This window comes from Pelophylax lessonae, assembly GCF_965119305.1.
Source record: "Pelophylax lessonae genome assembly, chromosome: 10".
Taxonomy (NCBI): Eukaryota; Metazoa; Chordata; class Amphibia; order Anura; family Ranidae; genus Pelophylax; species Pelophylax lessonae.
In genome coordinates, this window is record NC_138777.1 from 190,475,312 (window position 1) to 190,502,666 (window position 27,355).

Here is a 27,355-nt window from a genome sequence, read left to right on the forward strand (position 1 = left end):
AGATATTTACTTTTTTTGAAAATTATTTTTATTGAAATGTATTTTTAAGGAATTATTACAAAACGGAGACTGCCTGTGAACAGCAAGACAAAGACAAGCAGAGGACAACACTGGCACACGTGCACTGCGCTCTCAATGAATGACATGCCTTTCATTTACAGCGCAGTGCACATGACCCAGTGATGTCATCGGCTGCTAATAAAGTGGAGTCATTACAGCTCGGCCATTTAAACTTAAAGCGATAGTAATGTCCACTTTTTTATTTATACCTACAGGTAATCCTTTAATAAGGCTTACCTATAGGTACAGTAAATATCTCCTAAACGTACATCGCTTAGAAGATATTTACTTTAATAGAAGCAGGTGACGTCACTGGCGTACGTGCATGTGCCATCCATTGAGAGCGCAGTGCACTGTAAATATCTCCTAAACCATGCCGGTTTAGGAGATATTATTTGTACCTACAGGTAAGCCTTATTATAGGCTTACCTGTAGGTAAAAGTGTCAAGCGGGATACTACCGCTTTAAGGATACAACAGGAAAAAGGTAGATCATTAACAGATACACAATTAAGTTGTTTTGCCACTTCTGCATAATTTAAAAGCAGTATGGTATAAACTAGCATTCCACCTTAAAGTGTCACTAAATCCACATCATAAAAAAAAAAATCAATAAATGCTGTCATACATGCTGTTCATAGTTAATACGTCACTATAAGATTTATTTGCTGTGTTCTGCAAAAAAAACCTGTTTGATCCTGCTGCTCTCTATCTCCCCCTTCTGTCCATGTACCCAATTCAGCTAAAATTGGCAGTGTTGGCAACTCTGCACATGCTCAGTTTTCAGTGAGTTTCTATTCAAGGCATTTCCTCCCTATCACATCTGAGCAAACCATGTAACTACAGAATCACACGTGGGCATATACACAGTTATAAATGACAGCCCACTCCCTCCCTTGTTGTCCATGCCCACTAACCAGCTAAACACAATAGGGGCGGGATATTACATGAAGATTGTTGGAGGCCTCACCTCCCTCTTTTTCTTAGACACAGGCTGCTGGGGCGTGACTCACCCTGTGACTGGCAGAAATCCGCTCACACATGCTATTGCCAATAGATAATAAATATTTGATTTCAAATATATATGTGTATGACAATTTAAAACAGTTTATTAATGTTAATTATTTATTTTTACTCTGTATTCTTTTTGTGAACACGCGAACAGCAGCAGAGGACTAGAAGCTCCTCCTGCTTAGGTTTCCCTGCAGACAGGCTGGGAAAGAGCTGGGTCATGTGACAGCTGTATATCGATTAGGAAAAAGGTATTTTGATTTTTTTTATTAAAATAATTACAGTGCCGTCATCAACATACAGAAATAGAGGGAAAATGTAAATAAACAGTGTGTGTTTAGTATCACTTCAAGGGGATTCCCCCTTTCCCAGCAAAGCAAGGACCGTGAAAGATGATCCCATGTACAACACGCGGTGACGCTGTATATGTCATGTAACACGGTGATTATCCCACTTTTGATGCCTCAACAATGGCTCTGAAGCCTGGCTCCCTATTATACGCCACAGCACAACTCACATCACAGCCATTAATATTGTACAAGGCCAGTGCTTCCATTAAAGGCAGCACATGATGAATGGACGCCGGGAGGCGTGTGTACAAATGGCTCTTTATGTGTAAACTAAACAACATTGCAGGCAATTAGCAGCCTTTAATGCTCAGGGAGAGATTTATCACCTGGGCAGGAGAGAAGTATTGTCATTTTTAACTGATGCTAACAGGCATTGCTCATTAGGTGTCAATTGTGCTGAATGAGGGATATTGGGATTTTCCAGGCAGTAAAGGCCCAATCTGCTGGATCCCATGCATTCCCTACTTAGTGTCGAAAAAGACATCAATCCATGGCCTTTTGCAAAGCGAGGAGTTAATACGGGACCCTTATAAATGCGATCGTTATGCTGCATTTGTTTGCATCAAAGCATAACACGGGCTTTTGTCCAAGGACAGTTTCAAAGCAAAGGCAGGGAGGAACAGCTCAGTGTAACAAAGTAGAGAGAGATAAAAAAAAAAAATTAGATGGTGATACGATCGGATGTTTTTTTGGTATTTTGTTACACTCAAAAAAGTACAAATCTCCGCAAAAGAAGCTGCTAGAGGAGTTGGGAATATGTTGGCCTCAATGCAGTACGTAAACCCAGTCGTTGCAGTCTCAAGAAAGCATTAACCAATTCCAGTTCGGGCCAATTCTGACATTCCTCTCCTACATTTATAAAATAATTTTATTTCCAATAAAAAGGACCCTCAAACATTATAATTTTTTTTAACCACTTCAATACAGTGCACTTTCACCCCCCTTCCTGCCCAGGCCAATTTTCAGCTTTCAGCGCTGTCACACTTTGAATGACAATTGCGCGGTCATGCTACACTGTACCCAAATGACATTTTTATCATTTTTTTCACACAAATAGAGCTTTCTTTTGATGGTATTCAATCACTGCTGGGTTTTTTATTTCTTACAAAAAAAAAAGAAAAAAGCCAGAAAATTTTGAAAAAAAAAAAAAAAGTTTTTCTTATTTTCTGTCAGTAAATTTTTAAAATAAGTAATTTTTCTCCTTCACTGATGTGCACTGATGAGGTGGCACTGATGGGCACTGATAGGCTGCACTGATGGGCACTGAGAGGTGGCACTGATGGGCACTGAGAGGTGGCACTGACAGGCAGCACTGATGGACAGCACAGATGAGCCGGCACTGACTGGCAACACTATGGGCACTGATTGTGGGCACTTTTCGAGCTTTTATGTAATCAGGGCACTGATGATCAGTGCCCTGATTTCCTTTTCTGTGTTCCCCTTTGAGGAGGAGCCGCTGATCGGCTCTCCTCGCCCCACACGCTGACTGTGTGAGGCGAGGAGAGCCGATAAAACGGCACTTCCTCATTTACATGTGACCTGCTGTGATCAGACACAGCCGATCACATGGGTAAAGAGCCAGGTCATTGGCTCTTCACCAAGATCGGGGTCACGCCATGTCCTAGCAACACAGCGCGTCCACGATCGCCGCTCTGCGCGCCTCCGCGGGCGCACGAGAGAGCTTGTTCTGATGCGCCGTCATATGACGGCGACCCAGAACAATAGCTGCCCCGCTCCGCCGTCAATTGACGGTGGGCGGGCCGGATGTGATTAAGCACAGGCCTTAGAGAATAAAAATAGTGGATGTTGCATATTTTTTTGTCACATGATCAGCGACAGCGGTTTCTCAAATACAATTTTTTTTAAAAAAATGCACTTTAATAAATTTTAACAAACAAAAACACAATATGATACCCAATTTTTGGTAAAATATAAAAGATAATATTACACCGAGTAAACAGATACCAAACATGTCAAGCGTTAAAACTGCATCCGCCAACGGCGCCAAACTATGGTACCTAAAAAACCCATAGGCGAAACTTTAAAAGTCTTTACAGGTTACCAATTTAGGGTTACATAAGAGGTCCAATATTCAGGTGGTACCTCACATGTAAAGTGTGATCTCCATTTACATATGAGTGCAGGACCGGCGCATGCGTTCACGTGTGTGCGCGAGCACAGGCGGACGGGGGGGCACTTTACATTTTTTTAAAAAATTATTATTGGAACTTTAGTGTGCTGTGACCATGGCTCATCACCGAAACGCGTTAGCCACCTTGTCTATTTTACTCACTGAGGTGTGAAAATAAAGAATTGGAAGATTTACAGAGTTGCCGGCTGTCCTTTTGCTTGACATTGTATTCTATGGTGTTGACTGAGTTTTACTGGATTCGGAATCGCCAGCTGGAAACATTGATAACTCATCCTTCCTATCCAGCAACATACCGGTACGCCGCTGCATAGGAAGCATTGAACACTCAGTTTACACTGTTGTGACCCCAAAGTCCTGTGACTTCCAGTGCAACGTTGCATTGTGACTGTGATGTTTTTGCGACTTTGGCCAATCATAACAATACAGCGTGTAACACATATTATTGAACTCACAAAACCCTCTGAAGCCGCAACCACAGTCACAACGATAAGAGAAAGAAACTACTTCCTTGCGACTTTTGTGATTTTAACATTGAAGTCTATGGCACTCATTTGCAAGGAAAATGCAAAAAGTAGTGCAGGATTTATTATTTTTGTCACTGCGACTTGAGTCACAGCAATTAAGACAGCACCCATTGAAATGGCTGTGTTTTGACATGTCATGAGACTCTGTGTCGCAGCAAGTCACATGAGAATTTGGAGTATTGTGAACCAGGGCTAACATGTTAAAGAGGAAGTAAACTCTAAGCTATAATTTGTACCTATAGATAAGCTTATAATAAGGCTTACCTATAGGTACAAACTAGCACATTATGTCAGGGCTCGACAAACCCCAGGTGCCAGGTCACATTGGCGACTAGAAATAGCGGCCTGGCACCTGGGCTACACTGCGGCAGATGTCTTGTCCCTATGCGGTCCCCGTTCACGGATGCATGGACTAAGATGCCACGCCGGCCAGTAATTGAGACCATGGCTTTGTGGCCTGCTGCAGCAAGGCGCTTGCATCGGGAAACTGGCACCCTCTTGTGGTGGCCGGGGCTGCAACAAGCAGGCCCCTGTCTGTTCTCACTGCCTGCCCAGGGAAAAGAGGTTGAAGATGTTGAGGGCTTGATCTGGTGCCCTGCCCTTACCGGTGATTGGACAGGGAGTGTGGGACAGCTGGTCCGAACAGCCTTAGTTCCATCTACAACCCCACGAAGATGGAAACAGTTTTTTATTTTTTTCTATTAAAATTCATTTTTTATTATTTTTTCCATTCTCTCCCGGCCATGCCATACAGTCGAAGGCCCCTTTCACACAGGCTGTATGATCAGGTTCACCTGTCAGTTTCAAAGGCGGACCTGATCGGACCGTCCAGTCACCTCTCTATGGAGTGGCAGATGTCCATTGACAACCCCCGCCATCTGATCCTGTCCACCAACAACAGGCAGATGGTGGTCCTACTTTTCATCTGTCCGACGGATCGAATCAGATGACATTGAATAGAAATGGACAGGCAGTCCATTTCCATCCGCCTGCCCTATAGAGGAGAGCAGGACTGTGTCCATGTTTGCTCTGTATAATGAAGCGGACAAGACTTGTCATCCACCTGCTCAGCGGGAAATAGCGGAGAAATCCCCGCTGAGCAAGCGGATTCTGTGAAAAGGCCTAAGGTGCCATGAGTTACTGGATCACTGTGTCTCCCTATCGCCTCCAACTTGCTGCACTGTCCTTCCCTAGTGAGCCACTGCCCATCACACCATCAAGCCAAGTGCACATGGGCCGAATGCTGGGCAACATCAGCCGGTTCTTTTAAAACTGGCCGCCATTCGGCCCGTGTGTATGGCAGCCAGTCCAACAGAAGCCAGCCATTTGGCATGCGCAAAAAATAAAAAAAGCTGGCTCTTTTTTTGGGTGGTTCCTAGATTCCAAGCACATTTGTCAAGACCTGCATTATGCCTTTACCTTGCAGGTCCAAAAAAAAAAAAAAGCAACCAATGGTTTACAACCGCTTTAATGTCATTTCAACAGTCCGATCTGAACCCCAAAACCAAAAATGTAATATACTGCAGCTAACTGGTTCCTGGTGTGGTGTATTTTTTCAAGCTTCTATTTATTTTTTCTTTAGGGAATCCTTCAAAAAACACATCATCTGTCTCCTTCCCTTTCTTTTCTTAGGAACGCAGGGACTAATCAGAGTGATTCTGATTTGTCAAAGCGGTCACTTGCCAGCATGCAACCAATGGGAATCGCTCTTAATCCAGAAGACTTCAGCTATCAAATCACTGGAACCCCGCATCGACTGTTTGGACAGTGAAAAATAATCATCCACAGAGGGAGGGCAGAAGGGAACTCTGCCCTGGGCAGAGTGGTGGGAGGCGCCCCTCACCACATACTCCTGGTCATTGACTGGCAAACAGTGGACCACAGCTTGACTTTTTTTGTGAACTTACACTTTCAAAAAGTGAATTTTTTGTGAACTTACACTTTCAAAAAGTGACGTCAGTGCGGATCTTTTGTCAAAAAATACCCCTTAAAGTTATAAACTGTAACAAAACTCTATAGGCCCTTTCACACGGGCGCTCCGTATGTCCGCAAATCATCCTATTTTTTTGCGGATGATTTGCGGACATAATGTAAGTCTATGGCATTGCGGATGTCAGCGGAATACCATCCGCTGACATCCGATTTTCTTCCTTTCAGTTCTGTTCCGTTTTTTGGAACAGAACAGTACCCTGTTTTTGTTCCGTTCAAAAAACGGAAAGGAAGGAAAATCGGATGTCAGCGGTGTCATCCGCTGACATCCGCAATCCACATAGGCTTACATTATGTCCGCATATCATCCGCAAACGGATGGGATGATATGCGGGCACACGGAGCGGATGACAGAAATGTCATCCGCTCCGTGAAAAAAAAGTCCCGCAGCGGAGCTCTCACACGGAGCGGCCGTGTGAAAGAGCCCTTAAAGTTCAGAAATCAGAAATATTTAACAACGTGAAGAACTTTGTTCAAAAATTTTGTTTGCTTTTAACATTCAGATTTGGAATGAATGTAATTTCAAAAACCACATACAATGCTAAATATTCGTTTCATCATTTTCATCCTGCTTCTTTGAATTTTCTCATCAGGTTGAAAACAACCATCGATTCAACCCCATTGATTAGCAAATCAAACAAATCTTCTTAAAATAAAAAGAGGTCGTCCACAATGCTGGTGGCTTCCCTCCTTTCCTCTCCAGCCAGCTGCTGGGGGGTATGGGGGGGATGTTTCAGGATGGACTGTGGGGAAGGGGCTTGTAAATATATAATTTACTGGCATTTTCTATTCTGAATAAACACAGTGATTGGTAGCCAATTGCTCCTGTGTTCATTCATAACTGAAGCATAATAAACTGTTTTCTATACTTCAGTTTGTGAATAAACTGAAAGCCTCAGCACAGAGCACTTCCTATTTATTCACTGTCCAGTGCAGCTGAGGCTGCAGAGAAAGGGACTGGGGAATCTATGTCCTCAGTCCCTTTCTCTGTCTCAAAAATGAGACATCAGGGGTCTGTTTAGACCATTAATATTTCACCTAAACCACCCCCAAGTAAAATAAAAAATAAAAAATCTGAAAAAAAAATGTAAAAAATAAAAAATAAAAAGACAGACGCCACCAACCGCCCTACCCACACTGACCTCTGCCCTATTGACAACACCCACTGTTCTACTGGCTGACACCGCCCACTTATTTACCGACTGACACTGCCCACTGTTTTATCGACTAAAGCTGTCCACTACTCTACAGACACCGCCCACTACTCGACAGACACCGCCCACTACTCGACAGACACCGTCCACTACTCGACAGACACCGTCCACTACTCGACAGACACCGTCCACTACTCGACAGACACCGTCCACTACTCGACAGACACCGTCCACTAGTCTACCAACACCGTCCACTAGTCTACCAACACCGTCCACTACTCGACAGACACCGTCCACTAGTCTACCAACACCGTCCACTAGTCTACCAACACCGTCCACTAGTCTACCAACACCGTCCACTAGTCTACCAACACCGTCCACTAGTCTACCAACACCGTCCACTAGTCTACCAACACCGTCCATTAGTCTACCAACACCGTCCACTAGTCTACCAACACCGTCCACTAGTCTACCAACACCGTCCACTAGTCTACCAACACCGTCCACTAGTCTACCAACACCGTCTACTAGTCTACCAACACCGTCCACTAGTCGACGAACACCGTCCACTAGTCGACGAACACCGTCCACTAGTCGACGAACACCGTCCACTAGTCGACAGACACCGTCCACTAGTCGACAGACACCGTCCACTACTCGACAGACACCGTCCACTACTCGACAGACACCGTCCACTACTCGACAGACACCGTCCACTACTCGACAGACACCGTCCACTACTCGACAGACACCGTCCACTACTCTACGTACACCGTCCACTACTCTACGTACACCGTCCACTACTCTACGTACACCGTCCACTACTCTACGTACACCGTCCACTACTCTACGTACACCGTCCACTACTCTACGTACACCGTCCACTACTCTACGTACACCGTCCACTACTCTACGTACACCGTCCACTACTCTACGTACACCGTCCACTACTCTACGTACACCGTCCACTACTCTACGTACACCGTCCACTACTCTACGGACACCGTCCACTACTCTACGGACACCGTCCACTACTCTACGGACACCGTCCACTACTCTACGGACACCGTCCACTACTCTACGGACACCGTCCACTACTCTACGGACACCGTCCACTACTCTACGGACACCGTCCACTACTCTACGGACACCGTCCACTACTCTACGGACACCGTCCACTACTCTACGGACACCGCCCACTACTCTACGGACACCGCCCACTACTCTATGGACACCATCAAGTATTTCAGGAGGATCTTATAATAGGGTGAGGCTCTCACTGTGTAGTGCTTTCCCAGAGAGTAATAACCAGTGTATAGGACATTCTTATCATCCCACACACAGAGTTTCCATCTTGTCATACACAGATGTGATCTATGCAGCCGTGTTAAATTACCCAATATGTAAAAAATTTTGATTCATGTCTCAGAATTGAGGCCCCAAGGCTGTGCAGAAAACTGATTAATGTAATATTCTGTTTTTAAGTTTTCGGATTATTTAATAAACAGCGACAGATTTAATCCCACAAAAGTAAACACATAAACACGACGCGATCACTGGCGCTGTACACCATCAGCTACTGTATCTTCACTGTGCATTACCAGGGCTTCTCCCTGTTTGTTTTTCCATCTGGTTACCTTCTGATTATTAAGAACAGAAGGGGAAAAAGGCACCACGTGTGTGCGCAAAACATTTACACAGAGAAAATGAGCAGAGCAATAATACCTTCTGGACTGAAAGGTTGTTAACTCTTTTCAGTCCGCAGCATGTGTGCCATACACTAAATGGTTCACAAGAAGAATAGAGAAGTGACATATATAGTATAGGGTTCATTCACAGCTACACTATATTGTCAAAAGTATTGGGACGCCTGCCTTTACACACACATGAACTTTAATGGCATCCCAGTCTTAGTCTGTAGGGTGCAATATTGAGTTGGCCCACCCTTTACAGCTATAACAGCTTCAACTCTTCTGGGAAGGCTGTCCACAAGGTTTAGGAGTGTGTCTATGCGGGATGTTTGACCATTATTCTAGAAGTCTATTTGTGAGGTCAGGCACTGATATTGGATGAGAAGGCCTGGCTCGCAATCTCCACTCTAATTTATCCCTAATCTCTAATTCATTCATGGATAATTCATCCAGTGATGTCATCGCGGCTTCGGCCAATCAGATGACCGGAGGGCGCAAAACCCAGAAGGAAGACGGCTGAACATGACGGTTGTGTCACTGGTGAGCGGGCAGTGCAACAGGGGCTTTGTTCTAAGGTAATATTTCATAATGAGCTAGTGTGCGATGCATACTAGCTCATTATGCCTTTGTCTTTCAGATTTTTTTTTTTATTTTTATGTTTTTTTCTTTGAGGTTTACAACCTCTTTAAGAGTGCTAGTTACCTGGCTGCCATTCTGAAACTTTGATTTTAAAGCCTTCTGAGCAGTTTAATAAAAAGTTAAAGGATGCGCTATATCCCAATATAAAATGAAAAAAAAACAAGTGTTCAATATCACCAATAATGATAATATTTACTGTTAAGCAATGTTAACACAAAACAACAAAAAATGTTCTTAAACGTCTATAAAGACCCCGCTCACACTGGGGCGACCTGTCAGGCGACCTGGTCGCCTGACAGGTCGCCTGCCATAGATAAGCTGTGGACCCGTTCTAATAGGAGCGACACAAGTTGCTCCGACTTAGAAAAAGGGTCCGGAGCTTCTTTGGGGCAACCTGGAGCGACCTGCATTGAGTTCAATGTTATGAAGTCCATGCCGGCCCCTCCGAGGTCGCGGTGCGAGCTGCGCGCCGCGACCTGTGAGGTCGCCCCGGCAAGTCGGATCGCCCCAGTGTGAACGGGGTCTTAAAGTCTATTAGGTACAGTGCTTTAAGATCAGTTCTGAGTTGCTGACCTATAACAAGTCTAGGAGATAAGTAGTTATTACACCCTTTTATGAGATTTCATCCTCTGAGCTCCTGCCCGTACGTTAATAGAGGGGGGCCTGCGTGTCTTTAAATTCTTGGTCCCCACTTTGTTAACATGTTAGGAGAAAGTTTATGTACATTGTGTGGAAATGTTATAACCTCAGTCAGTATTGTATTACTGTCTCGGTTAGTGAGATTTACCCTAGTGGTCCTAAAGGCCACTGTCATTAAAAGAAACTGAGGGGAAGTCCAGTTTTACAGTTGTCACCAGAACAAGAGGTAAGGGGAATCTTGCAATGAGGTCACTTTCTTCTAATGACAATGGTCTAATAGGGGAATTTCTATCACTTTGGTGATTTTCTCTCACTTCAGTTGCCATCTCCAGAACAGAAAGACCCAACAGGACACCGACAGCAAACCTTAAACTGAAAAGGGGTAATAAATCTTCCATACTCTATCCAGAACATTAAAGTTTTGGCTAGATATATGGTATCTCACAAAAGTGAGTACACCCCTCACATTTTTGTAAATATATTATATCTTTTCATGTGACAACACTGAAGAAATTACACTTTGCTACAATGTAAAGCAGTGAGTGTACAGCTTGTATAACTGTAAATTTGCTGTCCCCTCAAAAAAACTCAACAAACCGACATTAATATCTAAACCAGTGGCAACAATAGTGAGTAAACCCCTTAAAGTCGAAATGTCCGAATTGGGCCCAAAGTGTCAATATTTTGTGTGGCCACCATTATTTTCCAGCACTGCCTTAACCCCCCTGGGCATGGAGTTCACCAGAGCTTCACAGGTTGCCACTGGAGTCCTCTTCCACTCCTCCATGATGACATCACAGAGCTGGTGGATGTTAGAGACCTTGCGCTCCTTAATCTTCTGTTTGAGGATGCCCCACAGATACTCAATAGGGTTTAGGTCTGTAGACATGTTTGGCCAGCCCATTACCTTTACCCTCAGCTTCCTTAGCAAGGCAGTGGTCATCTTGGATGTGTGTTTGGGGTCATTATCATGTTGGAATACTGCCCTGCGGCCCAGTCTCTGAAGGGAGGGGATGGTGCTCTGCTTCAGTATGTCACAGTACATGTTGTCATTCAAGGTTCCCTCAATGAACTGTAGCTCCCCAGTGTCGGCAGCACTCATGCAGCCCCCAGACAATGACACTCCAAACAACATGCTTGACTGTAGGCAAGACACACTTGTCTTTGTACTCCTCACCTGGTTGCCGCCACACACGCTTGACACCATCTGAACCAAATAAGTTTATCCTAGTCTCTCCCACCCCTTCAAACTCTCTAGCAATGCTGGCAGCACTCATACGTCTATTTTCCAAAGACAACCTCTGAATATGATGCTGAGCACGTGCACTCAACTTCTTTGGTCGACCATGGTGAGGCCTGTTCTGATTGGAACATGTCCTATTAAACCGCTGCATGGTCTTGGCCACCGCGCTGCTGCTCAGTTTTAGGGCCTTGGAAATCTTTTTATAGCCTAGCCCATCTTTATGTAGAGCAACAATTGTTTTTTTTAGATCCTCAGAGAGTTCTTTGCCATGAGGTGCCATGTTGAACTTACAGTGAGCAGTATGAGAGAGTGAGAGCGATAACACCAAATTTAACATACCTGCTCCCCCATTCACGCCTGAGACCTTGTAATAATAACGAGTCACATGACACCGGAGAGGGAAAATGGCTAATTGGGCCCAATTTGGACATGTTCACTTAGGGGTGTACTCACTTTTGTTGCCATTGCCAGCGGTTTAGACATTAATGGCTGTGTTGATTTATTTAGAGTTTACATTGTAGCAAAGTGTAATTTCTTCAGTGTTGTCACATGAAAAGATATAATAAAATATTTAAAAAAATGTGAGGAGTGTACTCACTTTTGTGAGATACTGTACACTTTAAAGTGGAAATTTGGGCTATGGAAGTAAAACTAGTGGACAGGCAGGATTTTTAATGCAGAAGAGACATACTGCTCACTGTAATAATTCAGCAATACTGAATCGGACTGAGCTCATGCGCATACGGGATGACGTCATCCCTGCCTGACTAATAACAGATGAAGACCGAGAAGCTGGCCGTTCGAAGAGGTCAGCGGCTGGGCAGTGAGCTCAGGGACACCACATCGCTAGAGCTGAAGTAAGTACTGATGCGCTTTAAGTTAAAAACAGAATTTGACTTTGGAGTGTTTGCATTTCCATTATTTGTTATTCACAGGATATCACCATGGACTGTGTACCAAACTCTTTAACCTGGTTTTACATATACATTTCTGTAAATTGAGTCATTTGTGGTTCATTATCTCTCTCATGAAGCCTGGTGGCAGGACTCTCAACTCTGCCACCTGTTCAATTAGGGCACCATGACCCACCTGTCAAATGCACAGGAAAACCAGTAGGAAAAGAGTGACAGCACTATACTGGCATTTTAGGCCATTTGCAGACAAAGGCAAACAAGAAACTCTTCTGAAGTTCAGCAAGGCTTCTAACAGTCTTGTGGATATGTGTCACATACACAGGTGAGGGGCTCCAGAGGTGATGAAAATTTTTGAAAACCTCGTAAGCCTTGTACTGGGGTCTAGGAGCTGGGAGGCTTTATAAAGCTTTGGGTAGAATACAGCCTCCATTCTTAAGTCCACATCTTACCCGGAAACCAGACCTAATGGTTTATTCTCAGCTGTGCACAGGTTTTTATACACTCACCGGCCACTTTATTAGGTACACCTTGCTAGTACCGGGTTGGACCCCTTTTTGCTTACAGAACTGTCTTATTTCTTTATGGCATAGATTCAACAAGGTGTCTGAAATATTCCTCAGAGATTTTAGGCCATATTGACATGATAGCATCATGCAGTTGCTGCAGATTTATTGGCTGCACATGCATGATGCGAATCTCCCGTTTCACCACATGCCAAAGGTGCTCTATTCCATTGGGATCTGTTGACTGGGGAGACCATTGCAGTACAGTGACCTCATTGTCATGTTCAAGAAACCAGTTGTGAGATGATTTGAGCTTCGTGACATGGTGCATTTTCCTGCTGGAAGGAGCCATAAGAAGATGGGGACACTGTAGTCATAAAGGGATGGACACGGTCAGCAACAATACTCAGGTAGGCCGTGGCGTTTAAACAATGCTCAATTGGTACTAAGGGGCCGAAAGTGTGTCAAGAAAATATCCCCCACACCATTACACCACCACCAGCATGAACCGCTGATACAAGACAGGATGGAACCATGCTTTCCTGTTGTTTACATCAAATTCTGACCCTACCATCTGAATGTCGCAACTGAAATCGTGACCCATCAGACCAGGCAACGTTTTCCGAGTTTTCTATTGTCCAATTTTGGTGAGCCTGTGCAAACTGTAGCCTTAGTTTCCTGTTCTAGAGCTGCCCGTTTGTTTTGGGGAACTCATTAAGGGGCACCCTGTTAGTCATGAACTGACCTGAGTTAAGTTGCTCATACAGAAAAATGTTTTGTTTCATTGTATGTTATGGACTTGCTATACAAAGCATTCCTGCTCTAAAACTGTTTGCCTTGCTGTATAAAAGTGCAGGACAAACTAGAATGGACTGAATTAAAAAAAAAAAAAAAACACAGATACCTTGTCTATTACTTATGGGTGGACGCTGCAAAAGAATTATACAATAAGTAAACTTACACTATGCAACCTAAAGCATGCATGTCATACCTGGAGTAGGACTGTTCCTCCGGGAAAAGTTAGCTGTAAACAGTATTTTGGAGCATTCTCCCAAGACAGAAGCTGAACATCCTCGATAGAACTGTATGGCATGCTATTCTCCATGTACCCGGTGGGCTGTGAAGACAAAAAGTAAGATATGGTTAATTTCTCCTGTAACACCAATGGGCAGAACAAACATTACACAAGTCTCAACTGCAGACAGTCCCCACCATGCTCCTGGGGAACCACAGGGCCTCTCTTCGATTATTTATACAGAAGATCAAGATTTGAAACTTTACTACCGACAGCATTTTAATCATGGCCAACTGCAAATAATGTTGTGTATGTTATGTGTATTTCAGTCGACAGAATGAAAGATGCATGGCATTTTAGAACTGGGGTGTTGGAGTTGCCCCAGTCTGTGTCCGAACCAAATCCAGTAGATTTTAGCGGCACATGTCCTCAGGAATGGAGGATAAAGGAGCTGTCATGTTTAAAATACAGAGGGAGTCCCAACGATTACACGTTTATGACCAATACGGCCTTAGTCATATATTCATAGTGCTATGACTAAGGTCTGTATCGGGCAGAAACATGCAAACATTGGGACTCGCTATTTTAAACGTAAGCTCCTTTTGGATCGTGAGGATGTGCCCCGCGAAAATATTATCTGTGGTGGATGGTGAGCACAGCATCTGCACTGTCAGCTGAGGATAGCAGGGGTTTGAGCGGCTGTAAGTTCCAGTTTCCTTACCAAATTCAGTAAGCAAAGTAAAAATTGCACCCACTGAAATCAGTTTATACCCAACATATCTCATATGCACATGGGCAGGGGAGTTCAGGGAGCAAAACTAAAACCATTCCCAGCATCCTTACCAGATAGCCAATATGAAAAAAAAGCCTAATATGCTTCAACCAATTGCAACAAGAGTTTGATCTTTTATTTCTCCCCCTGCGGTGCTGGGGTGCACTACAACACAGAGGTTACATAGTTAGTCTAGTTGAAAAAAGATAAGTCCATCTAGTTCACCAGATAATATTAGCACATAGGTGAAGATAGGCACTCAATACTTGAAAGGAGAAGCTCAATGAATTCAAGCAATTTTAGTAGCTTTTCAACGTTTGGGAAAGGTAGGTTGGGCCCAACCAAAATGGTGAAGCAAGCGAATGTCAATAGCACACCATGGATCTCCAGAACAGGTCCAAAGCTTTCACATCAGTATAGCAGAAATCGTTTCAGGGGCTTAAAGGACCTTCATCAGGCATGTGACTACCAAAATGTTGGACATTACAATTTCTGAAAAACATCCGGATATATATATATATATATATATATATATATATATATATATATATATATATATATATATATATATATATATACACACACATACATATACATATACATCTATATATCTATATACACACACACACCATTTTTTTTCAGCAGGAAGGAGGGGGAATGCAGTTCCAGCACCTCTAGCACAGAATGTATGTAATGGCAAGGAGTGGTGGGGTGAGCTGAAGGGTCTATTGTTGCTTACTAGAGGGGGATCTATTGTTGCAGGGTCTAGGTTTGCTAGAAAGGCCTACTATTGCTGGGAGCCCTATGTTGCTGGAAGGGATCTACTGTTGAAGGAAATGTTTTATTGTAGCTGGCTGCTGGATGGTCTATTGATGCTGGCTCCTGGGAGATCTGTTGTTGCTGGCAGTTGTCTATTGTTGCTGGGGCAGATCTGTTGCTGGGGCAGATCTGTTGCGGGGGTCTATTGTTGCTTGGGCGTATCTGTTGCTGCTGGGGAGTCTATTGTTGATAGCAGGGTATTATCTTTGGGGTGAGGTGGTGGGGGGAGTGCTAATGATTGTTGCTGGGTATCTATTTTCATTTGTTTCCTTGTTATTAACAAGTTCCATACAAATTACTTAGCATTACAAAATCAATGGTTTTGTATCCTCTAAAAGGGGCAGTACTGGGAGGTGGGCATGGGTGGAACCAAGGGAGGTGGGGGTGCTTGGAGATGTGTAGGGTGCAGAGACAAGGGGTGACTCAGAAGGGAGGAGTACCTGCCCCTAAATAAACTATACTTTATACATTTTACCACCATTATTGAGGTAAAAGAAAAACAAGTGAGCCCTAGGAACGTAGACTGAACCTAACCAAAAATGTTGGACATCCATTAAACGTCTTCAATACACCCGGATGCTCATCCTTTACTAAGAAAACATTTCTTCATCTATTGCAATGTAGAAAATAAATATATGGAAGAAAGAGTAGGGAGTATACTTTGCCACCATTATTAAGTTTCTAAAAACCAACAATATGAACATAACGTGGTAACCGAAGAACACACAAGGCCAAGATATTCATTCAGTAATTAAGAAATATCCGCCCTGGCACAAGAAGCGTGACCAGTGGCAGCTGCTGGCCTTGGTTCTTAAAAGGTGGATTTCAGGGCCTCAAGAACACTCCAGATATGTGGGTAGTCATGGCAACCGCCCTTAGAAATGTGACTCACGGAATGGCTTTCCTTCAAGCTTATGTGCACTCGAGTTATGCAGAAGCCGTCATGGGCAGCTGCAGCATGTGTGTAAACTGTAGAGCAGTACACAAATGCTAGACCAAAACTTGTCTGTACTGTACTTCAGTTACAAGGCTGTAATTTAATCTTCGCTTACGCAAAGGCTGCTGGCCATCACAATCCGGGGCTTGGCGCACGCTCAGCTCTGGAACTCGCAGGAGTCAAGCAAAGGACGTATGGCTGTTTATGATGATTTACTAAGCAGATGTTTGTGTGAAAGGCTTTCTGTGTAATACATTTTTCCCTTGGCACTGTTGCTTGGAGACGCCAAAACAACTTGATAGTGCGGGCCTCCCGGCTTTGTGTTACAAATCCTACTAAAAACGACGACCTTCTAAACGGTTCTTTCAGGAAAGGTGTACAGTTCCTCATATTTAAAGAATAACACCAGGGAGAACAGCAGACATTTGAGGGTTTTCTTTAATGTTTTTTCTCTTTTTTTTTTTTTCTTGAAGGAAATATTTTCCAAATGGAGGCATAGCATTGCGTAGTTAGGAATACGTCAATTGTTAGAAAGCCATTCAGTTAGTACAACCAGTAATGTTAAACAAGGTAGAATGAGAAAACATGGATGGAGAGGCCAAATGGGGTGTCTGCGGCCTGGGGCGGGCTATGGGGGCTACAAGAAACAACATAGGATAGGTGGTGGGAGATCAAGGTTATGTTACTGGTTTCCCATAGGGACACTTATGGTAAACCAGTAACATTAAACAAAGTCTAACAAAATTTAAAAAAACATGGACAGAGAGGGAGAGAGATAGGCCTAGGTGTCTGTGGCTTAAGCCCCGTACACACGCACAGATTGTTGGCCGACCGATCGGCCGTCTTTTGTCCAGTGTTGTTTGTTGGTTGGTTGAAATGTGCTCTAGACTTGCACTGGACTTTTGTTGGCCAACAAAAACCAACTTCAGAAGTGATGTCATGTGATGGTTGACTTTCCGTGTGTTTTTTCTTCTCTTAGCATGCCCAGTCTTGCTCATCTGATTTTTGTCTGCCGAAATCTGTACTGACTGGGGAACAATCGGCCGTTCTGTTGGCCAACAAAAATTTTATAGCATGCACACCAGATTTTTTTTGGCCGAAAATTCTAAGTTGGTTGTCAGAAGCATCATACTAACAAGCCTATAATCGGCCAATCGGATGTTGGCCGACAATTTACGGCCAACAATCAGTGCGTGTGTACGGGGTTTTAGGAGGTATGAGGGGCCACAAGAGAGACAACAACATAGAATAGGTGGTGGGAGATCAAGGTGGTCAACTCAGGCCTTTGACTGGAGTTTCTGTAGACGAAATAGAGGGATCGGAACAAAGGAGGCAAGTAAAGAAGGAACAGGTTCAAGAGGGGAAGGAAGAGGTGTAATAGAGGAGGAGTGGCAAGGGGGAGGGGGAGAGAGGGAAGACAAAAAAATAAAAAAGGAAGGAGAGGATAAAAATTATATATAACAAATATTATTTCCTATATAGGTCATAGCTTCAATCGGACACAAAAAGAAATGTAGTTGGTTTAAGTTAAGTTGGTTGAAAATGTAAGAAGTGTAGATATTCTACAGTCTAAAGTTAAAGACACACACTTTAGAAAAAAAAAAAAAAAACATACATAATTAAGGTTTTCACCAGTCTGGGTTTAAACTGGAAAGTCTGGTTTTAGGATCCTCCATTTAATTAATTGCAATGTCTAGTTTGAGCATCCTGCATAGCCCAACCTGGAAAACTGTACTAAATTTGCCCCAATTTGCTCGCCCTCTCTGTTTGGTGTAATCACAACAATGGAAGCTGGATCCTGCTCTGTGATGTAGCCCATTGACAATTCAATTTTGTTTCCTTCCATCACAGGTAGAAGTGTTGATGGGTTAATGCGTCCCGCTGTGCTATTCTGTTCTGCCAGTGGGAGATCGCAGGTAGGCCATAGATACTGGCAGTAATTGCAGGTAAAAAATCTTATAGGCTGGTTGTACCCAAGTCGATCAATGGATCAACTTGGGTACAATAACCTGCCCATAGATGGATCGAATGGCAGCCAGTCCCTGTTAAACCGGACTGATTGAATTTCTTTTATGGCCGGCCTTAGAGTGGCTCCTTCATGATTAAAGCCTGCAAGTACTATTTGCTGACTTTTTCCATATTGTAATATTGCAATGTATTTTGTTTAGTGTTTATGTGCAGAGTAAAGTTCTTTGTTCAGCACTTCAGTTACAGCAAATCTCTAAGCAAAAATAAAAATAAAAGTTGTCCCTTTTCAACCCCTTAGTAATGCTCTGTATACCTTAAAAATAACTTCCTTCTGCTTTTTTTTGTCATTAAGGTTTTGTTTTTTTTACTGTCCTTATTTAAACTTTTTATGTTTGCATAGATCTTGTAGGTACTTTTTACAATAAATCATTAAAAAATTACAAAGTGACATAAAAAAGACATTAAACAATAAAAGTTGCAAAGAGAATGAAAGTGTTAATACATGCACACTGGTGGGTTGTGTAGGGGTGATGAGGGGTGGTACGATGTGTTGTTACAAACCATCACACTGTTTACTTTGTTTCATTTTTCTTTAACTTTATTGTATTGTCAAAAAAAGACCCTTTATTTAATGCTATGCATCGCAGCATGACATGCGGCGCTTGTGCACTGCATAAAAAATGTAGACATACTGCAAAACACCTTTACTTAGCATTATGGTGTGAACCAGGGAGGATAAAAATCGATTTTAAAAATATATACAAATCTGATTTTTTTATTTAAAATCTAATTTTTTTTATTTTTATCAAATTTATTTTAATAAAATACTTTTGAAATAAAAATCTACCGAAAGATAGTTTTCTATTTAAGATACAATAATAAGTTATCAAATTTATTTTAATAAAATACTTTTGAAATAAAAATCTACCGAAAGATAGTTTTCTATTTAAGATACAATAATAATTTAATTTATTCTTTTTTTTTTTGTATAATTTAATTTATTCAGCAGGAAATGGAGCTTAGTTATGTAGCACGAGGCTGTACATCCTGCAATATTTACATCTTTGGTAAACTCATTCAATGAATCCAAGCTCTGCAAGCTGAGATAACATGCACTGCATTGATGCATTCACACAATTTCACACAATTTCACACTAACTACCTGCAAGAATGAGTCCTTATGTTTAAAGAGCACCTGTCATTTCAGATCCATCATGGACGGTTAGCGGGCATCCACTCACCTGCTACCGCCAGGTCCCTCACCTTGTTGTGTCACTGCTGCATCACCAGCCATCCCATTAAGGCCCCTTTCACACTTACGCGATTTGTCCTGCAACTTGGGACTGTAAAGTCGCATGACAAGTCATACTCCATAATTTCCAATGAGTACTGTTCATATCTGTGCAACTAAGTTACAACGACTTCTAAGTAGTCCCTGCACTACTTTGGTCCAACTTTAATGCGTTTGGAGTAGGGATCAACCGATTATCGGCAATGCCGATATATCAGGGGCTGATATGCACTTTCCCCGATATATCGGAATTGGCCCCTGAGGTTACCGATATTTCGGAAAGTGCTGTACCGGAGTCTCCGAAGACGTCACCGGAAGTGACGAAACGCGTCAGCTTGGAACGCACCGCATGGTGATGTGTGTCATAGGTGGAACGCAAGCCGGAAGCTCTCTTGCTTGCTTCCACGCTGATCGGCTTGCGCTGAAACACACGGTCACAAGCGGCCATACGAGGGCTGCATTCGGGAGGAACAAACCCCAATCTCTCTTACTATTTGCTTTTATTTGATTTTTTGGATTTTATTTGCATGAAAACTTGTATTTAATTTTGCCCAATTGGGAATAAAAATACTCAAAGATATTACACTATCTGGAGCTCCTTTTTTTCCCATATCTGTTTTGGCACGAGGGGAGAGGAGACAGAGGGAGATACTATCACCTTATCCATCTGAAGCAAGCCAAAAGACCTTTTAGCCTGGACGGCTACACAAGCCTGAATGGTCATGGTGTTAGAAGGCACACATGAACCACAACGTTTGGTTGGTGAGTGATTGAATCTTACTTTGGTCACAGTGAAATCACAAGTATTAGGATTACTACTGAAGAGTAATCATCGCGCTGAGTACTTGCACTTTTTGTTTGGAAGATTGCACAACGGGCTCACTTTATATTTGCACATTTATTGGAATTTTAATTTTGGGAAGTCTGCACAAAGATTCACTTTATAATACATATTTATTGGACATTTTGGACTTTTACATATTTTATTAATGTTATATGGGATATGATCTACTAATTTATTATTCTACACAATTTACTTGTAATAGATTTTATGAAGTTTAGTATATTCATTTTATAGAGATTATTTTAAAGCAAGCGCTATAGGTAGCCTTTTGACTACTTACCTACACATCACTTTCTAATTTCTATAGCAGCTGCTTAAAATTACACACATATTTATACATCTATTTATTATTTATTTATTCACCGATTTTACTCACAAAATATATATATTATTTATTTCACTTATTTAAAAATTAAACACGTGGCGTGGGGCATATACACCAGTATATTCCTTACATACCGGAGTGATGCCTGCAGCTAGAGGCATCCCCCTGGTACCGGCTTCCATGGCCAACAGTCGGCTGTCTTGTAATGACAACCGATGCGGCTGAGAAGCCGCATCGACTGTCATTACAAGGAGCGGGAGGGGACATCCCCCCTCTCCCGCAACCTTCCGCAGCTCGCCTGGGAAAGTGCTTGTACCGGAGTGATGCCTGCCGGCGTCCATAGCCGACAGTCGGCTGTCTTGTAATGACAACTGATGCAGTTGAGAAGCCGCTCGGCTGTCATTACAAGGAGCGGGAGGGGACGCGTCCCCCCATCCCACCGCTCGCCCAGGTCTCCAGTCCCACCGGAAGACCCGGGCATCCTACCTCCACGGCCGCCGAAGAGAAGACCCGATCAAAGCGGCATTCGGCTCTGATCGAGTCTCCATGTAAAAACACGGACGTGATGTCATGACATCGCTTCTGGGTATTCAGCACCAGATTCAAAAAAATTACAGCATTCAAAACAACCAAACTTGCCATTTCAAATGCTTTTAAGTGCAGAGGAGAGGTTTGGGGGTCTTTTAGACCCCCAAATCTCTCCACAACTGTACCTGTCAAAAAAAATAAAAAATTAAAATTAGTTTTTTTTTAAATGTCTGAAAATATCGGCCAATACTGATATTCGGCGACCAAAATATCGGTACCGGCACTAAAAAATCTATATTGGTCGATCACTAGTTTTGAGGTCCATAGACATAGGCATCGCTACAAATCCAGTCAAAAATCGCAGCAAAAAAAAAATTCAAGCAAAATCGCGGGACTTTTAGGACGCACAAGTGTGAAAGGGGCCTAAAGCGAATGGGACTGATGGTGAGTCAACAGCGGGTCAAATGAGGAGCCGCTTAGGGACAGAGATGACAATTGCTTTTTAAAAATGATGTTAAAAATCCTGTTAATTAAAACCAAGCCTTTTTACCAGTGATTTAAATCATGATTTAAATTGCGATTTAAATCAAATCCGCCCTGGTGTGAACACATAGAAAACAATTGTTCTTTTTATTCCCTTCTGTTGAACTTGCTTTGATCTGCGCGGTTCAACGCAGCTCAACAAAACGTATTGTGAGCGTTACCTCAGAAATCGATAAAACAAAGTTCATGCAGCAATTTCCTCTGATTGGTACGGTATTGCGGTTTTCAATGCAAAAAGGAAAAGGCAGACATCGCATGTGATGAAAATACCGCATGTTTTAGGCTTTTGTGAATCAAGCCTAATGAGTTCCACTTTAATCACAGATGACACGCTCACTTCTGCAGTGAAAATAATTCTCGCCGTGCATCTTGTCACACCGAAAACAGATTCTGCTGAATGAATCATCACTGACTGAACAGGCCTGAGGAGCTGGCACTTCAGGATGCTTTATCCTGCTTAGGAGGCAGACACCCACACCAAGCGATATGATTTGTCCGCACCCTCATCATCGGGGCATGACATCATACTTGATATGTGGTGCAGGAAATTTCTTATTTGTAATACTCACACAATAAATATTTGTGTGTGGGAAAAGGCAGCTGGTGCGGAGAAAGATTTGATTTCCAAGTGCTGTGTTTGGAAATTGTCTATGTGCGATGTGTACAGGACGCGCTCTGTCAGAGAACACTGATATGCGCTTGAGAGACTAGCAGGCTAATTCAACAAAACCATACAAGAAAAAAAAAAAGGGGGGGGGGCGCTGAGGGCCCATTCACAAATCTGCACTGCGGTAACACACAAATAACCTGCGCATCATGCTGCAGTATGGAAACCTCAGAGAACCACAAGACAACTGCCTTTACGCTCCATGCAACTCGCAGATGTTGCAATGTGTTGCGCAATACTAGCGGTGCGTCAAAACGAAAATTCTGGTGCCGAAACTGAAATTTCAGGATGCACTTGGTCTAAACCGAAACTCACGGTTTTTAAAAAAATATATACATTTTTATAAATAATTGTATTATAGGCAACATTTTATTTAATATTATGAATTTAAAAGAATATCAATTTATTATCCCCCTATTAACGGCACCTTTTGAAGCAGTGTTAAAATCTTACTTGCTGTATTTTTGGTGCATATTTGGTCAGTTAAAAAAACTGCACTAAAAATACACCCCCCCCCCCCCCCCCCACTGAAATGCATTGAAAATGCAGCAAGAACACATAAAAAATGCACCCATGTTGCGTTTTTTTTTTATGTATTTTTCTGAGCCACATGAGCTATTAAAAACACACCATTAACACAGTAATATGGAGAAAAGACAAGAAGGACTGAGGAAGGAGCGCATGCTCCGATAACGCGTCGCCTACGTCATCGCGTCCTTGCGTCACAACCAGGAGTGTGTCGCCGGAAGTCTACCTCTGTGTCCCCAGTGTTCAGGAAGTGGCGACATCCATCGGCTACAGCGGATAACTGCAGCGGACCATCTCAGACTGATTGAGGCACCCGGACGGACCTATCGCTTGGACGGACCGGTTTACATGTTATACATTGCTGTTTCTCACCTACTCTATTGTGAGTATTTGGTGTACATTGATTTACCTTATTAAACTAGTCTTACTGCACTTAGAGTGGCGCCTGTCTTTTCTCCACAGTACCCTGCAAGTTCTCTTCTCGCTTGTGGCAGAGCAGCCTTCAGTGCTTAAGGACTTTTATATACATATGGACTCCTATGGAACTTACATGTGTATATGTGTTATAGACCCTTTATTTATTCTGTATGGTAGCAACTGTTGGTATCCCTTACTTTTCCTTGCGCAGTATACCGATTTGTGTTCATTAACACAGTAAAATGGCAACAACACCATTAACACGGTAAAATGGCAACAAAATTGCAGTAAAATTGAGGCAAAATTGCAATAAAAATTGCTGCAAAATCACAGGCATTTTCGGCAACCATTATTTTTATTAACCTTTATTATTATTATTATTTTTATTAACCTTTTTTCTTTCGGTACAATGCTGAAAACCCTATTTTCGGCATTTTCGGCAGCCGAAATTTCGGTGCATGAATACAATATACACATAGTATGGAATGGAGCTTTATATTAGGTACCCAAACACAATGTAAAAAATTATATACAAAAATTTCTTTATCCAACAAAGATTAAAAAAAAAAAAAGTTAAACGAAGGATAAAAGAATGCAATCAAAATTACACCAAGGGTATATATAACATGTCATAGGCTCTACTATATCGTCAGCATCAGTCTGTCAATGGTGTTAGATTCCAATGCGTTTCAACTCACAGAGTTTTCAGTAGGGGGTAAACAATATAAAATAATAAAATATAATCTTAATTTAATATAATAATAAAATAAAATATAAAATAGAATAATTAAATTGAAAAAAAAAACCCAATGAGGTGTAATAAAAGAATGGATGTATATACAGAAAAAAGAATTCTATGCAATAATGCAAGTTAAATCTGTACTTTTTTCCATCAGTTTTTATGCTTATATGGTGCGAACGAGGCCTTCATTTAGGCTCCATTCACATCAGAGCGTAAAGTTTTCAGGCGTTTTTCCTGGCTTTTTTCAGGCGTTTTTTGGAGGTGTTTGGAGGTAGGCACTGAAATCTAACAAAAAAGCTTGTAATCTGCCTTGCGGCTTCACGGGCAGGTCCCGACTGCGCATGCGCGAAGCTCGCTGCGCATTCCTATTGGTTCGGCGGCGGAGGAGGGGGCCGAACTTCCGAGGGACGGCACCGTGTCCCGGAAGTGGGGAAGGGTACCTGTTTTTCCCCCCTCCCCCTGAAAGGTGCCAAATGTGGCACCGGAGGGGGGAGGAAACAAAAGAGCGGAAGTTCCACTTTTGGGTGGAACTCCGCTCTAATCATAGAAGGGATTTGGTTACCCATTGAAATGCATTTGCTATCATCAACTGATGATAAAAACAATAATTTGCATAGCAACAATCTCATCAATTCATCTTTTTGGGGCTCCTTTTCTCCTTCAACTAAGTGAAAAGTATATCACCCATAGCAAACCAGTGACTTATACCTACAATTCGCTAGGATAAGTGAAGACCTTCGTATGGCTACTATTCCTTATAGCACTTTGGCGGTGGCTTAATAAATGACTAAAAATTATATAAAAGTAAATTCATACCTCCAAATATGGAGGAGGAAGAGTGACAGTCCCACATAACACAACGTTGGGTGCCTCAATGGTCAGTCACAAGGCCCCAGCGAGGGGAGGGGGGCTTATTGAGTCTGACTTGCATCAAGTTGAATAGGGATTTTTTTGGATCTCTAGTGGTAGATTTGAGTGGTGTGGGAACACAGTAAAGCCCCTCTATGGTACTGCCTATAAAGCAAACATGTTACTTTGGCAAATATAGGCAAAGTACAGTTTTGCTTTAAAAATACATCTAAAGCCCTTTTTTTGGCTTAGCATGGAAGGGCTAAAACCCGTCAGGTATTTGTGTCCCATTGGGGTTTATTTAAATCATTTATTGTCCCACAACCAAATCAGGAACTGTGAGGAAATCACCACTGGAAAACTTCCTTAATCCCTGTGACAGTAGTCACCAGGAGGTTGACTATCCCCGGCGGGTATGCAGACAGCAAGAGAACATGACTAGTCGAAACTAAAATAAAACTTTTTTTGCTATAGATACACTTTAGGTAGTAAAATGATACAACCAAATGCAAATCACTTCACTAATTTGCCTCAGTCTTCAATTTACATACCCAACCACCTTTGAAGATAGAATGTACTATATCAGATCCCTGCCCAAACAAACAAATGTTTCCAGAGCATCATATAAACCAAATGAGACGCATTTACATTTATATTACTGTATATGTATCATTTACATTTATAATACAGTATGAAAATTCCATATTTGCCAAATTCCCTTCCTGTAAACAAATGAACCAAAAAATATCAGGCAGGACCTTAGCAAACTTCCATGTGGTGTAATACACCCAACATAGAACTCACATTAGACCACAACATGGCTCTGCTAGCATACACAAGTGACTATGGCTACATAATTTTTCTGATAAATTTTGGGGCCTACTAGTTGAAGATCTGACCGACTACCAAAAGTAACCAATCAGAATCTCTCTTTCATGACTCTAGAAAAAAAAAAAAAGAATCTGGTTGGCTGCATGGAGTACCACAGGACCACAGGGCCAGTGAGGGTAGTGTGCAGTAATCTGTGGCAGTTGACTGGAAATCAGCCATCAGCAGCTTACAGAGTGTGACCGGTGGGGGGTGTACATTACAAGACACCATTACTCTTTGGACTAGGATATATAGTAAGCTGATGGCCTGAAACTCATTTATAAGTAAGACATTTAAAACCAAAGTGAATTAAAGTGTAAGTATGTAGCTGGAAACCTTTATTTTACCATGTTGCATGAAAGAAACTTGCACTATTCCCCCATCAAAACAGACAGTGCTGACAGGGGAATCCCTTCTGCTGAGTAATAGTCTGCTTCCGGCAGGGGGCGGTCGGGAAACGCCGTCCCCACCGGGAGAAGACATTGATTATCACTAGCGGTTATAGCAGCCGCTTGTGATAATTGCAAGTGAATGCGGCAGGCTGGCTGTACCCAAGTTAATCAATCAACTTGGTACAATCAGCCTGCCCATTAATGGCTCTAATCTCGGCCAAGTCCTGCTGAACCGGCCAAGATTCAAACCGTGTTTGGCCGGCCTTAGCCTAACCCAGTGGTCCCCAACCCTGGTCCACGGGGCACACTAACAGGCCAGGTTTGCAAGATAACTGAAATACATCCCAGGTGATATAATTTGCTGCTCAGTGATTGCAGTATTGTAGTCTGCATCTCCCCAAGGTAATACTTAAAATCTGGCCTGTTAGTGGGCCCTGAGGACCGGAGTTGAGGACCACTGGCCTAACCTATTCAGCTTCAGTGTGCATAACATGACCTACCCCAAAACTAGTATTTACCCAGAAGTCAGAGAAGAATGGCGACCGTCCTAAGCTGGCTATACACACACAAGTGAATTCCAACTGGTTCTGGCTCTCAAAATACAAGAGATTTCTCCATCTACACTGTATAGCAGGGGTCTCCAACCTTTCTAAACAAAGAACCAATTTATTATTCTTCAGACTTTAAAGGGGTTGGACTGTGGCTAGTGGGAGTAAACAATGCCCCATCCTTGGTGTTAATGAGAGGAATAGTGCCCTATCATTGGTATAAGAGAGAGGTATAGTGCCCCATCACTGGTGCCAGAGAGAGGAATAGTGCCCCTTTGTTGATGTCCATGAGAGGAATAGTGCCCCATTATTGGTGTCCCATTGGCAGGGATGTATAGTAACTAAGTAGAACTACTTCACTACTGTACTTAAGTACAGAAAGGCGGTATCTGTACTTTCCTAGAGTAGAATTTTTTTCTCCTACTTACACTT

At 42.6% G+C, this 27,355-nt stretch overlaps 2 protein-coding genes across 5 annotated transcripts in view; both read right to left on the reverse strand.

Moving 5' to 3' along the window:
• Nucleotides 1-13,980, reverse strand: part of CMIP (c-Maf inducing protein) — a 182,916-nt gene extending 168,936 nt beyond the window's left edge. For all 4 annotated transcript variants that reach the window (XM_082270373.1, XM_082270372.1, XM_082270371.1 and 1 more), the window contains exon 1: nt 13,860-13,980. In XM_082270373.1, coding sequence (XP_082126499.1) covers nt 13,860-13,973 — 114 coding nt within the window. In that variant the 5' untranslated portion in view covers nt 13,974-13,980. The remainder of the gene's footprint in view (nt 1-13,859) is intronic.
• CMC2 (C-X9-C motif containing 2) overlaps nt 1-27,355 on the reverse strand; it is a 662,556-nt gene that overhangs the window by 358,620 nt on the left and 276,581 nt on the right. The window lies entirely within an intron of this gene.